The sequence below is a fragment of the Hypanus sabinus genome, chromosome 11 (assembly GCF_030144855.1).
Source record: "Hypanus sabinus isolate sHypSab1 chromosome 11, sHypSab1.hap1, whole genome shotgun sequence".
NCBI classification, from domain to species: domain Eukaryota; kingdom Metazoa; phylum Chordata; class Chondrichthyes; order Myliobatiformes; family Dasyatidae; genus Hypanus; species Hypanus sabinus.
This window is the reverse complement of record NC_082716.1, coordinates 54,584,691-54,596,711: the sequence shown is the minus strand read 5'-3', so window position 1 is coordinate 54,596,711 and position 12,021 is coordinate 54,584,691. Positions and strand designations below refer to the sequence as shown.

At 38.0% G+C, this 12,021-nt stretch overlaps 1 protein-coding gene across 1 annotated transcript in view; it reads right to left on the bottom strand.

Annotated features, from left to right (window-relative positions):
• The window catches only part of lrrc40 (leucine rich repeat containing 40), an 82,551-nt gene extending 73,296 nt beyond the window's left edge, over positions 1-9,255 (bottom strand). The window contains exons 1-3 of the mRNA XM_059984355.1: positions 9,059-9,255; positions 5,800-5,981; positions 4,337-4,410 (exon numbers count right to left, since the gene is read on the bottom strand). Coding sequence (XP_059840338.1) covers positions 4,337-4,410; positions 5,800-5,981; positions 9,059-9,203 — 401 coding nt within the window. The 5' untranslated portion in view covers positions 9,204-9,255. The remainder of the gene's footprint in view (positions 1-4,336; positions 4,411-5,799; positions 5,982-9,058) is intronic.
• Between the last annotated feature and the right edge of the window lie 2,766 nt (positions 9,256-12,021).

Genomic DNA, 12,021 nt, shown 5'->3' with positions numbered 1-12,021 from the left:
AAGCATGCAAGTTGGTAGATTAATTGTACGTTATAGATTTCTTCTAGTACCTGGATGAGGATACAATCTGCAAGACGTTGAAATGTGGGGAAATGAAAGCATGGAATTAGTGAGGTAAGTAAGTGCTTGATGGATAGTGCCAACTTGATGGGCTGAAGGGCCTGTATCTAAGCTGTACAAGTTCATGACTCCGGATGTATGTCTAGCTAAGCTATAATACAATAAATGCAATACTGCCATCTATCCAACAATGCCAAAACTTGCCCCAGGTCTATCCCAGTCAAGAATAGGACAAAACTAATTCCAGATCATTGCTATTCAGTGTAATTTTAATCATCAGCATGGAGGGCATCATCAGCTATGTGATCAAAACTTATTCTCCAATAACCTGCGAAATTCACAACTACTTAGCTCCAAACCAGTCTTGTTTTACACGCCATCTAAAGCGCTGACTTCCGAAGATGAAGCAATGGTGATTGGTTTGGCATCAGGCCAGCATTAGACCTATGCAAGGGGAAAAAGCTGCAAACAACTGGAGGCATAGTTATCAATGTTGAAGGACAACGGTCCCAGCCCTAAGAATACTCTAATTAGTGTCTTGCAGGGAACAATCATCTGTTATTTCAACAATGAGCTTCCTCTCCATCGTAAAGTAGGAAGGAAGATATTTGTTAATGGCTGCACAATGTTCAATTCCAAACAAGACCCTTTAGCGAATCGAACAGCAAGCAGCAGCACTCACAGTGCCAGGAATTAAGTCCAAATTATTACCATTGATATTCACTGGCATTACCATTTTGCACCATCCTGTGATTACTACCTAGCACAAAAACTAGTTATTCTAGTTTTATCTGATTAGTAAACTCTTCAAGTGAAGCTGTTAAATAGAGAGAAGGCTAATTACAACAATATTAGGCAAGAACTGGAGGAAGTAGGTTGGAACCTGCTATTTGAGAGTAAGTCAAGATCTACCATGTGGGAGTGTTTAAAAGCCAGTTGATTAGCGTTCTGGACTAACACCAGCAAGGTTGAACGATAAGAATATCACAGTTCGGGAACCTTAGATGACAAAAGATAATATAAATTTTGTTAAAAAGGAAGATGAAAAACATGTAGTCTTTCAGAAGTTGAAGGCAGACAAGACCCTTAAAGAAAACAAAGAGAAGAGAAACAAGTTAGGAAAAGTAAAAAGGGGCTATGAAATGTCTTTGCAAGTAAGATAGAGGATAACTAGAAAAAAGGTTTGATCAAGAACAAAGATCTATTCATTAACTTGAGGAAGTGGGTAAAGTAATTAATACGTCACATCTGCAATCACCAAAAAGGACATGAATGATAATGAGATTAGGGAAAATATGTTGATATTTGAGGGCATTTTGATATCAAGAAGGCGATGTAGTGTTTTGAAATACATTACGGTGGATATGTCCCAAGGGCCTGATGGAATCTTTCTGAGTACACTGAAGGAGACAAAGGAGGAAATTGGTGGGGTCTCGAAAGAAGCCTTTGTATCCTTTTTATCCACGGGTGAGGTGCCAGAAGAATGAAGAATAGCCAATGTTCTCCTTTTTTAAATAATAGAATAATAGATTTCAATCACAATGTTATCATCATTCATCTGATGAAAATTACAATTCCAAATTACTAGATATTATCAATCTAAATGTCAATCTTCAGAACACATTTTAATGAATTTAATATGCTTCTAAAGTTTGAATTTGTCCTAAAAAAAACAGAACATTGTATTTTCGCAAGCATGATTCTATGTTATAAATGTTTCCTGTACAACATGCCTAATAAATCAAACTTCAAAAATGATTGAAAACCAAACTACAGAAGCTGGAAATACTCAAACTGCCAAAAATGATTTCTCAACATTCAAGTGTTCTTCCCCATTATGCCAGAAAGCAAAGACATCAGGACTTCAGACAACAGGCACCTGGCACTTTATGTGAAAGATTGCCAACCCGAAAGATCAACAGTTTCCTCTCTCCATGGGCGGTGTTTGTCTTGCTGAGCAGTTCCAACATTTTCTGTTTCTTCTGCAAAAGTTCCAGGTTGTAGAAGTTCAAACCACTATAACTGACGGATTGTAAACAATTTTCCAAGTTCAGCCATATGATAATAAAATAGCATTCAACAAATTAGGACCTCTATATTAAAACATTCTTATCTTCAAATATTCTAATCCTGTTTTTGAATGACTGATCATTTGCACTTTTGCTTAAAGTACCTTGCAATTAATCAATACAATCAGCTTGAAAGCTATGTAGCATCATGAATCTGGGTACATTCTGCTTGTAGAAATTACTCTATTATTACATTGCTAGCCCAGATACGATGATTTTACGATCACTGGATTTGTTAAGTGTTCAAAAAATAGTGAGCCAGTGGTGAAATACAATTCTGGCTGGCTGAGATTTCTTGGAAGTATTTTTTAACTGTATCCCACATACAGTCGGTGAAAACATTTATTTCTGAAATAATTGTCATAAGCCAGATGACCAAAATGTTTTAATGTGAATCAAAATAATCAGTATAAGAACAAGAAATCAAAACTGGAGATTATGTGAAAATACCATTCACTGAACTGTTCATAAAATGATCAGTTATAGTAACAATATGCTTAATTGCAATAAAATACTGATCTACATTCAGAACAACATAGATCATACTGGAAATAAGGTTGAATACAAAGTAAATATCGATAAACATGTTGATCAGTTTCAATCCGGATCACTAGGTGAAGATAGCTACCAAATTACAGGAAGACTACTCCTACTACCACCACCAAGGAAATTCCAGTCCTGAAGACTTTGTGCTAACTTTACCATGAAAAGTCCTAAGGCCGGCTGCAAAAGGAGGGTTTGGGCATGGGGTTACCAACCCCATCCTGTAAAAGACTAGTACTGCAGAAGCTCCAAAGAACTCAACCCCGGGAAAAGAAGGATCTTTGGTTAGAAAACATATGAAGTCGAGCGGTGAAAGCAGAAACCACAGGGCAGATCAACCTTTGGCCCAGGACAGAGGAAGCTGGTGAGCTGCTGTTGGCAGCCTATGGCCCAGTAAGGGTGATGGGCTTAAGAAGAAATATAGATTTTAAATTGCATAACAACAGAAAACTGTGGAAATATTTAGGAAATCGGGCAGGAACTGCAGAGAAAGAAAAGTTAATTGATAAGATCTTACAATGCCAAACTTTAATTCTTTAAATAGTAATGAACTGCAACTCTATTGAAATTTCTTAGTTTTTATAGCTAGAAAAGCAAGCTCTTGTTAGCTGTCAAAATTTTCAAGGGCTTTTTGTATGAGAAATTTCTTCACTCTTGCAGCTTCGATCTCTATCAGAACACAAAATCTGGAATAGTTTAGACCAGATCACCACATCCTGACCAAATGCAGGTGAGGAGAGAACATGGGGAGCAAAGTTGGTTGGTTAGCCTAAGCCAATAAAATCTGATTCAAATTTGCAAGCAGACTATCTTTTTCCACCAGAAATGCCATTTATCTGAACCATTATTTCTGCTTTCCTTCAGAAAATTCTGATATTCAGCATTTACTTGTCAGATTTCTAGGTGTATTTGATTTCATGTTATGTTGAAAAAAAAGGTGTGTAACCTAACTGCCTTATTCAAGAACTTAATTTAAAAAGTTAATACTAAAGATTGCAGATGCTGGCATCTGAAGCACTGGAATAACAGTGAGTCAAGGAGCTTCTATGGAGGGAAATGGACAGTGGATGTTTGGATCAAGAACCTTCACCTGGATTCAAACCAAAGTGTTAAATGTTCATTTCCCTCCTTAGATGCTGCCTGACCTGCTAAATTCCTCGAGCATTTTGTGTGTATTGCTCAAGAATTCCAGCATCTGCAGAATCACTTTTATCAGAAGTAACAGTCTGATGTTTAGAGAATGTCAGAAATTTGACCTAGGCAATTATTGATCATAAGGAAATAGCATGTACCAGAACATATAATCGTATTTTTTAAACTTAGAAAGAGAACAAGATCTTCACTCAAAAAGATAATAAACTGGTGGCCAACTGCATCAAGGCCTTGAGCCAAAAAATACCAAAGGACAGAATGAGTGAGCTCAAGATGGACAAATTCAGGATCTATTCAAGTAACTTCAACTGATTAATATAGTAAGAGAGAAGATTGAAGTTTTTTTTTAAATGAAATAGGTCAGGCCTTTTACTCTTAATCATCATTTTCTGTATTTGAAAATTCTTACATTCTTTTCAAATGCCATTTTAATCTAAAATTAATTCTGCTTTGTTACTCTGTCATATATTAAACACTTCCACATATAAAAGTGAATTTATCTGAGGCAGTACCTGACATTGAGCTTCTGGAGATTCAGCAACTGTCCAATTGCTTGAGGAAGAGAAGTCAGCTGATTGTCATGGACCTAGAATCAATTTTAAAGAAATCAATACCTTGGCATACATAAAATTATTCATTACTAAGTGTACTATTCCAATTAATGAAAGTGTCATCCACTTAATGGATACTTTTTTTTAAAAAGGGTTTAAATGGATTCTTATTTTATTTCAATGTTTTGATTAGTCACTATTTCATTTCAATAAAATGACAAAGAATAACGTATATTGATTAATAGAAATAAAAGTCCACATTTCAAAATAAATTTATTTTTAATAATTTCTAAATGCAAAGCATGCTATATTAGTGAGATTTTTTTCTGGGATAGCTCGTTTGAGGGGGTCTCTTGTTCGGGGTCAACCTTGGAGGTTGTGTCCCAGCCACCCACGTAGTCAATACACAAGCTAGGGCAGTTTGATATGGAGAGCAAGCTTTTCCCCATGCAGCTGACTCCCCCTCTCCAGACAGCTGATGAATCCAAAGGAATGGCAGAGATCAATACAGTCTGAACTAGCAGGCTCACAGGAGTTGCCAGTCAATGTTGAACTCAATTTAGGACTGCCTTTGGGTCTCCAGCTCCAGATTTTTTCCCTCAGGGTTTATTCCTGAGGCCTTCCCCATGAGAGGGTACAGTTACAAGGCAGGAGAGGCTTGAGATCAGAGTTTTGCTTTTCCTAAATGTGGCTGACAAGCCCCATTTGCCTAAGATAGCTCAATTACAGAAGTATTAAGCAGTGCTATAATAATTACATTGAAGTAATAGAGAGGGACCCTTAAACAGAGGCAACAGTTGAAAATTTCAGTCACACGTACTTAATTATCTTGTGATTGCGTACAAAATGGTTGTTCCTTTGTCCCAGAAGGTAAAGGATTTGTATTTTAAATTGAAAATGAACTACTTGTTTGATGAACAGGGAATTGTACAAATGATAATTAAAAACTATTCAAGTTATTAAGGATCATAAATTACAATTAATAATTCTATTACCGTATTTTATTAAATTCAAACTAATTCATTCATGGTAACTTTTAAAAAGGACACTGGCATTCAGAGAATGGTATTCAAACCGTTCAGTTTGATTGAGCATCCTTTTTGATATAGCCATTTCTTAGCAGATTGCCTGTGGGATTATCTGAATAAACTTTCCTATCCTTTGTCATTTCAATACCTTATTTATCAGACTAGAAATGGGAGTACCAAGCAAACCTTTATCCATGCCAGAGTCAATTGGCATTGGCTTAAATAGAGTAATAACTGTGATTAAAATTGTTAGAAAATTTTTCAGCCTAAAGGCAGTAATTATTGTAGAAATTCTAACTTCCCACTTAAATAATTGTTTTATAATCATGTAGTTTATTCACAATTATTCTTTGATGCAGACTAGTTTTCAAAATACAATTATCACCACATATTTACATCAAGTACTGTGAGGGCTGGTAGAAGCTGAATCTCTTCTGACAAGAACTCCAGTTTGTTGGAAGCCAGGATAAGTTTAGTTAAGTCTGTCTGATCCCACCACCGATCACTTGCATTAAATGAGACATTCAAATGACAATCCTCTGGTGGGTCCACATTTATCCGCCATACACTCTGGGGCACTGCAAAAATGAAGAGTTTAGTAAACAATTATGACAACTAAACCCAAATCTTAAAATTAACTCAGAATTATGTATTTTCCTATAATAAAATCAGAAAACTCTTGCATCCAATCGTGACTAAAACTGGAAAGAATATACAGAAAAAAATGCACAGAATATTGAATTGAACATGCTAGCTACAGTGTCTGCCCAATATCAACCCACCTCTGCTCCAGTCCCAAATTCCTGTTGAAAATCATGTCTATATATTTATTAGCAGTTCTTTTCCAGAATCTTCTAGAAGCAAACTCATCTGAACTCTCTAATTCTCTTAAGGCTTGTTCACTCATTAACCCCATGCATATTAACCTACATAGTTTAAGGTCCCCAAGTACCTTGACATTGAATTTACCATCCTCCTTATTCAAAGGCCTTTAGTAATCCACATGACTCTCAAGAAACTGCTTTTCTCCAATCCAGATCTTAATAGTATCTGGTTTACACGGTCTCACTATTGGCAGTTCCAATCTCAAATATCCAAATGCAAAGGTTCGCTCCTTAATCCTTTCTTCTTTACAGTTAAACTACCCCTTTTAAAAGCATATACTTGGAGTGGCCACTCCAAAAATTGACATACGAGTTACAATCAAAATTTGGGCATCCCTAACTGAATCAAAGGTGGAGATGAATCAGCATATAGGAGGGAGACTGATTGAAAATCTGGCTGAGTGATGCCACAACAACAACATCTTAATCAATGTCAGCAAGACCAAGATGATTACTGACTTCAGGAGGAAACCGAAGGCCCATGAGCCAGTCCTCAATCGGACATCAGAGCTGGAGAAGGTCAGCAACATTATATTCCTCGGCGTTATCATTTCAGAGTATCTGTTCTGGGTCCAGCATGTAAAGCGCCATTACAAAAAAACGTATGACAGAACCTCTACTTTCTTAGAAGTTTGCAAAGATTCTGCACATCATCTAAAACTTTGACAAACTTCTATAGATGTGTGGTGCAGAGTATATTGACTGATTGCATCGTGGCTTGGTATGGAAACATCAATGCCCTTGTATGGAAAGGCCTTTAAAAAGTAGTGGATACAGCCAGTCCATGACAGGTAAAGCCCTCCCCACCTTTGAGCACATCTGCATGGAATTCGGTCACAGAAAAGCAGCATCCATTATCTAGGGCCCTCAGCATTGAGGCAATGCTCATTTCTCACTGCTGTCATTGAGAAGGTGGTACAGAAGCCCCAGCACCCACACCACTAGATACAGGAAGTTATTACACTTCAACTATCAGGCTTGTGAACTAGAGGAGATAACTCACACTACCACTAAACTGTTCCACAACTCTTCGTCTCATGTTCCTGCTCCCCCCCCCCTTATTTTTGTATTTGCAGAGTTTTGATTTACATTGATTGTTATCCATCCTGTTGTGTGCAATCTTTCATTGATTCTATTGCTTAATGTAATGTGTCTGTTCCGTTTTGTTCATTTTTTTGTGCAGGAGGAGGGATTTGGAGGTTAATGTGCCTGTTCCAATTTTGTTTGATTTTTTGTATGGGGAGGGGGGATATGGGGGTTGATGCAACTGTTCCATTTTGTTCGCATTTTTGTGCAGGGAGGGGGGGTTTGGGTTGATAGTTATGCCTGCTTTTTTTTTCTTGGTTTTGTGGCTACCTAAAGAAGAATTTCAGAGTTGTATACTTTGATAATAAAATGAACTTTTGAATCTAATTGCCCACAAGAAATTGTACGTGGTGACATATGTATATTGATAATAAATTTATTTTGAACCTTGAACTTGCACCAGGACTAACAACCCAAGTTCATCGTGAACATGACACTCATTCATAAGATCCAGACTTACCCAGTTCCAGAGGTTTAAAAAAAAAGACACAAGGATTAGGATCATGAATACAGACACAAAAATCCACACTTGAATTGCTTTTTAAATACAAATTAAATATTTCTGCCATCCCATAACACTCGACTCCCCTGTCTTCACATTATCCTACAAATCCTTTACATTCAGATACAGTGTTTATTTAACTTTTTTTGTAATATTATAACTGACGATCCTTGGCAGTGTTTTCTAAGCAATAAACCACACACAGACTTTAAAAATAAATGCTCATATCTCTTGAGATTTTTATTCATGGTGGCTGGCAAAAGAATGCCCCCTTTCCCAAACTCTCTTTAATCAGTTATTTACTGATAATTAACTACACTACCATGTAAGATCTTAAAAACATTAAAATTGTAGAAAATTAAATATTAAAACTGCAGTATTAATAGGAATAATATTCAATCATCCATAAAATCTGCCGGTCCAGCACCACCAGTCAGGGTATTGGAGGTGCACAGTAGGGGCTTTTACTGTATTACCTTCACTCTCACATGCCTGTCAAGACTTGCCTTAATGTGTATGTGTACACACGACTAATGCACATTACCTGCACAAACCCAAGACTCATGCATGGAGTAAATTACCGAAAAAACTGAAATGGAACTCAAGGCCTGGCTATTTCAACAAACATTTCCAGACCACGAAGCAGCGACTTAAGACAATTCCTTTAACAACACAGCGAATCTACGTGTAGTCACATTCTAGCTCGTTTTTCCAGTCTTACCAAAGGTTATCTAACACTCAAGTGCCTTGACCCCTCCAAATATCTACTCCCCAGCTATTTTCAGATGAGGTCTCTGGTTGACAATCAAAAGGGGAATCTTGTTTAGATTTTCCTTTCCCCAGATAAGGCAGAACGCTAAACGGTTCTCCACAAATCGAACAAAACAATTCAGGAGTCATTTTGCATCCTTTTAATGTTGCAAAACATCCCGTGCACTTTTTAAGGAAACGTCGAAACATTTACAACTTGTTACATATATATGAATACTTATGGTTACGAAGGATTGGAAATTTATTTACTCAAATATTTATTAGAATTCTGTAGGATCTGGCAAAAGTATTGCAAAGTGCTATAATCCAAATCCCATTTATATTTCTTTTCTTTTAAGCAGGCCTGTTTCAGCAATCTGCATCCCCAATCACTTATATGACCAAATCCATTTATCCCTGCGCCCCTACCTACCCTCACTCAAGTCTCTGTTGGATAGGTTCAGCTGTCCACTCTTCCTTGCCGCTTTAATTAAACCTGCTGGTACAGGTTCTTCTTTCAGTGCAGGTTGAAATCCTGCCCTGGAATTGGCGAACCTGCCTCCTCCCCTGCCGGACATTGCCGCTGGAATCGACAACCGGCACAACACGCCCGATTCAGGAAGGCCGCTCGCTGCGAACCCGCGCATGCGCACCGAGGCGCACTCTACCCGTAAAACGAGCAATTGCCTCTTGCAACTCATTCCGGGGGTGTTTGCTTTCTATAATGCCCGTGGCCGCAAGGCGAATTTAATATATCCATGAGTATATGAAATCGTTGACAAAAAAACTAAACCTCTCTCCTCGCTACACAGGACAGAGTTTCTATGGGGAAAAACATTGTCCCTTCACAGATACCGTTTGATCTGCTATGAACTCCAACCGTATTTATTTTCTGACATCTGGGAGTCACTGGCAATCACGTGCTGATAATCGCTTTCCTGGAATGCTGATGTGAAGGTATTCCATCAGCGCAATTAGGATGGAAGTTCCAGGATTTACATCTTGTAATTAGGAAGGTATAGAAATATATTTCCAAATCTGAATAACGTTTGTAGTGGAGAGCAATCTATAGATGTTGATGCTCGGCATCCGCCCTTCTCTCCTGTACTGTAATGCACTAGATTTTAACGGTTTCTAATCAGGTATTAGGATACATGGGTTGGCCAACTGCAGTACATTTTATAAAAGATACACACTGCAGCCATTATGTGTTAACGGTCAAATAAATAGACGTTTACGCTGGAGTGGATGTTTTGACCTGGACAGTGCCAGTTGGAGCTGCAAGTGTCAAATACTTCATCACGTTTCTAACTGACAGGATGACTTAAGTGAATCACTAGTTACAATATATTCAGTCTCTAGCTTGCTCTGGTAGCTACAATTTTATGGAATTTGTCCATATTGTGGTTCGTTGTGAGCACAGAAAGCGCTTCAAAATGTAAAGTATGATGATTAGACTCCCACTTGTTGGACACGGTCATTACCTGACATTTTAGTAGTGCAAATATCGAAGAGGTCGCGTTATATCTGTTTAGAACTTTGATACTCACACCCAAAGTACTGTGCGTAAGCTTGGTTTCCATGTGACAAAATATTGAAACAATTTTTAATTTTAATTTTTTTCTCTCATTGGTGTTCCCTTGGGATCAAAGGTCACTTGATTCCACACCCACTGTATGAGGTCTACCGTGATTGATAAACCCAATGTGGGAACCTCAGATTCTTCCACAGATGGAGCATAAGGTACCTGACAGGGCAAGGCAGATGAATTTTGTGAAACAGTGAATTATTTCCCCTGTTGGATGCATTCTTTATCATTTACCTTGGGCTTCTGCGTTTCAGATTCAGATTTATTTATCACATAGAATGAAATGTGTCATTTGTGTTAACCAACCAGCACACCCAAGGATGTGCCGGGGTAGCCCACAAGTCTCAGCACTCATTCAAGTGCCAACAAAGCATGCCCTACAATGTTCCACAGAACAACACAAGCAGCAAGCACAAAACAACAGCAAAACAAGGCATTTACCCATCACTCCCACACTCCTACCCACCCACTCACACACCCAGACCCCCTCCAGACCAATCCTTGTGTCTAGATTTTAGGACCCACAGACGCAGACCTCCAACTTTGGATTTCACACCAGGACACTGATCTCAGGATCTCTGGACCTCAACTTCCGGACTTGCACGGACCACCTACCCATGACCCAAGGTCTAATGGCTAAGGATTTTACAATAGTTTTGCCAATCATAATGCAGAAAAAATGTTTCCAAATGTCAAGAACAATCTAGTCGTTAATGGGAGAAGTGGATTTGAATTCATGGGAAATTGGCGACAATATTGGGGAAGGAGGGACCTGTTCTGATGGGAAAGGTTCTAGCTGAACTTTGCTAGGACTAGGGTTCTGGCTTATTGCATATCTAGGGCTGTGGATAAGATTTTAAACTGAATAGTAGAGGGTGGGTTCAACAGTTTGGAAAAGTGAGAATAAGCTAAAAGGGAAGGAGAGTGCAGGAGAAGTTACAAAATGCTCTAGAATATTTTTTTTAATCATAAGTTTAGAAAGGGATAAGAATTTGACTTTCAGTAAAATGGAGAAAAAAATTAAAAAGCTTATGAATACTTGCAGTATATGGAATAAGACAGATGAGCTTGTAATGCATTTAGAGATCAGCAAGTATAGTGGTGTGGGAATCACTGAATCATAGCTGACTGAAGATCATACTTGGGAATTTAACATCTATAGACATTCATCTTATTGAAAGGACAGACAAATAGGTAGATGGAGTGGGGTAAAAAATGAAATCAAAGAAAGGGGTGACAAAAGATTTGAAAATGTAGAATCGTTGGGGGTAGAGTTATGAAACTGTAAGGGTAAAAAGATCCTGATGGGAGTTACATACAGGCCTCTGAATAGTAGCCAGGATGTGGGTACAAATTACAACTGGAGATAGAAAAGACATGTTAAAACAGCAATCTTATGATAGTCATGAGGCATTGCAATATGCATATAGATTGGGAAAATCAGGTTGATGCTGGATCCCTGGAGAAGGAATTTGTAAAATGCCAATGAGATTTTATTTAGAACAACTTGTGGTTGAGCTCACGAGGGAAAAGACAATTCTAGATTGGATGTTGTGTAATTAAATAGATTTGATTAGGGAGCTTAAGGTAAAAGAATCCTTAGAAGGCAGTGATCATAACATTAAATAATTCACCCTGCAGCTTGAGAGGAGAAGCTAAAATCAGATGTGTCAGTATTACAGTGGAGTAAAGGGAATTATATAGGCATGAGAGGGAAGCTGGCCAAAGTTGATTGGAAGAGAACACTAGAAGGGATGACAGTAGAGAAGCAAGGGCTGGCATTTCTGGAAGCAATTTGGAAGTGCAGA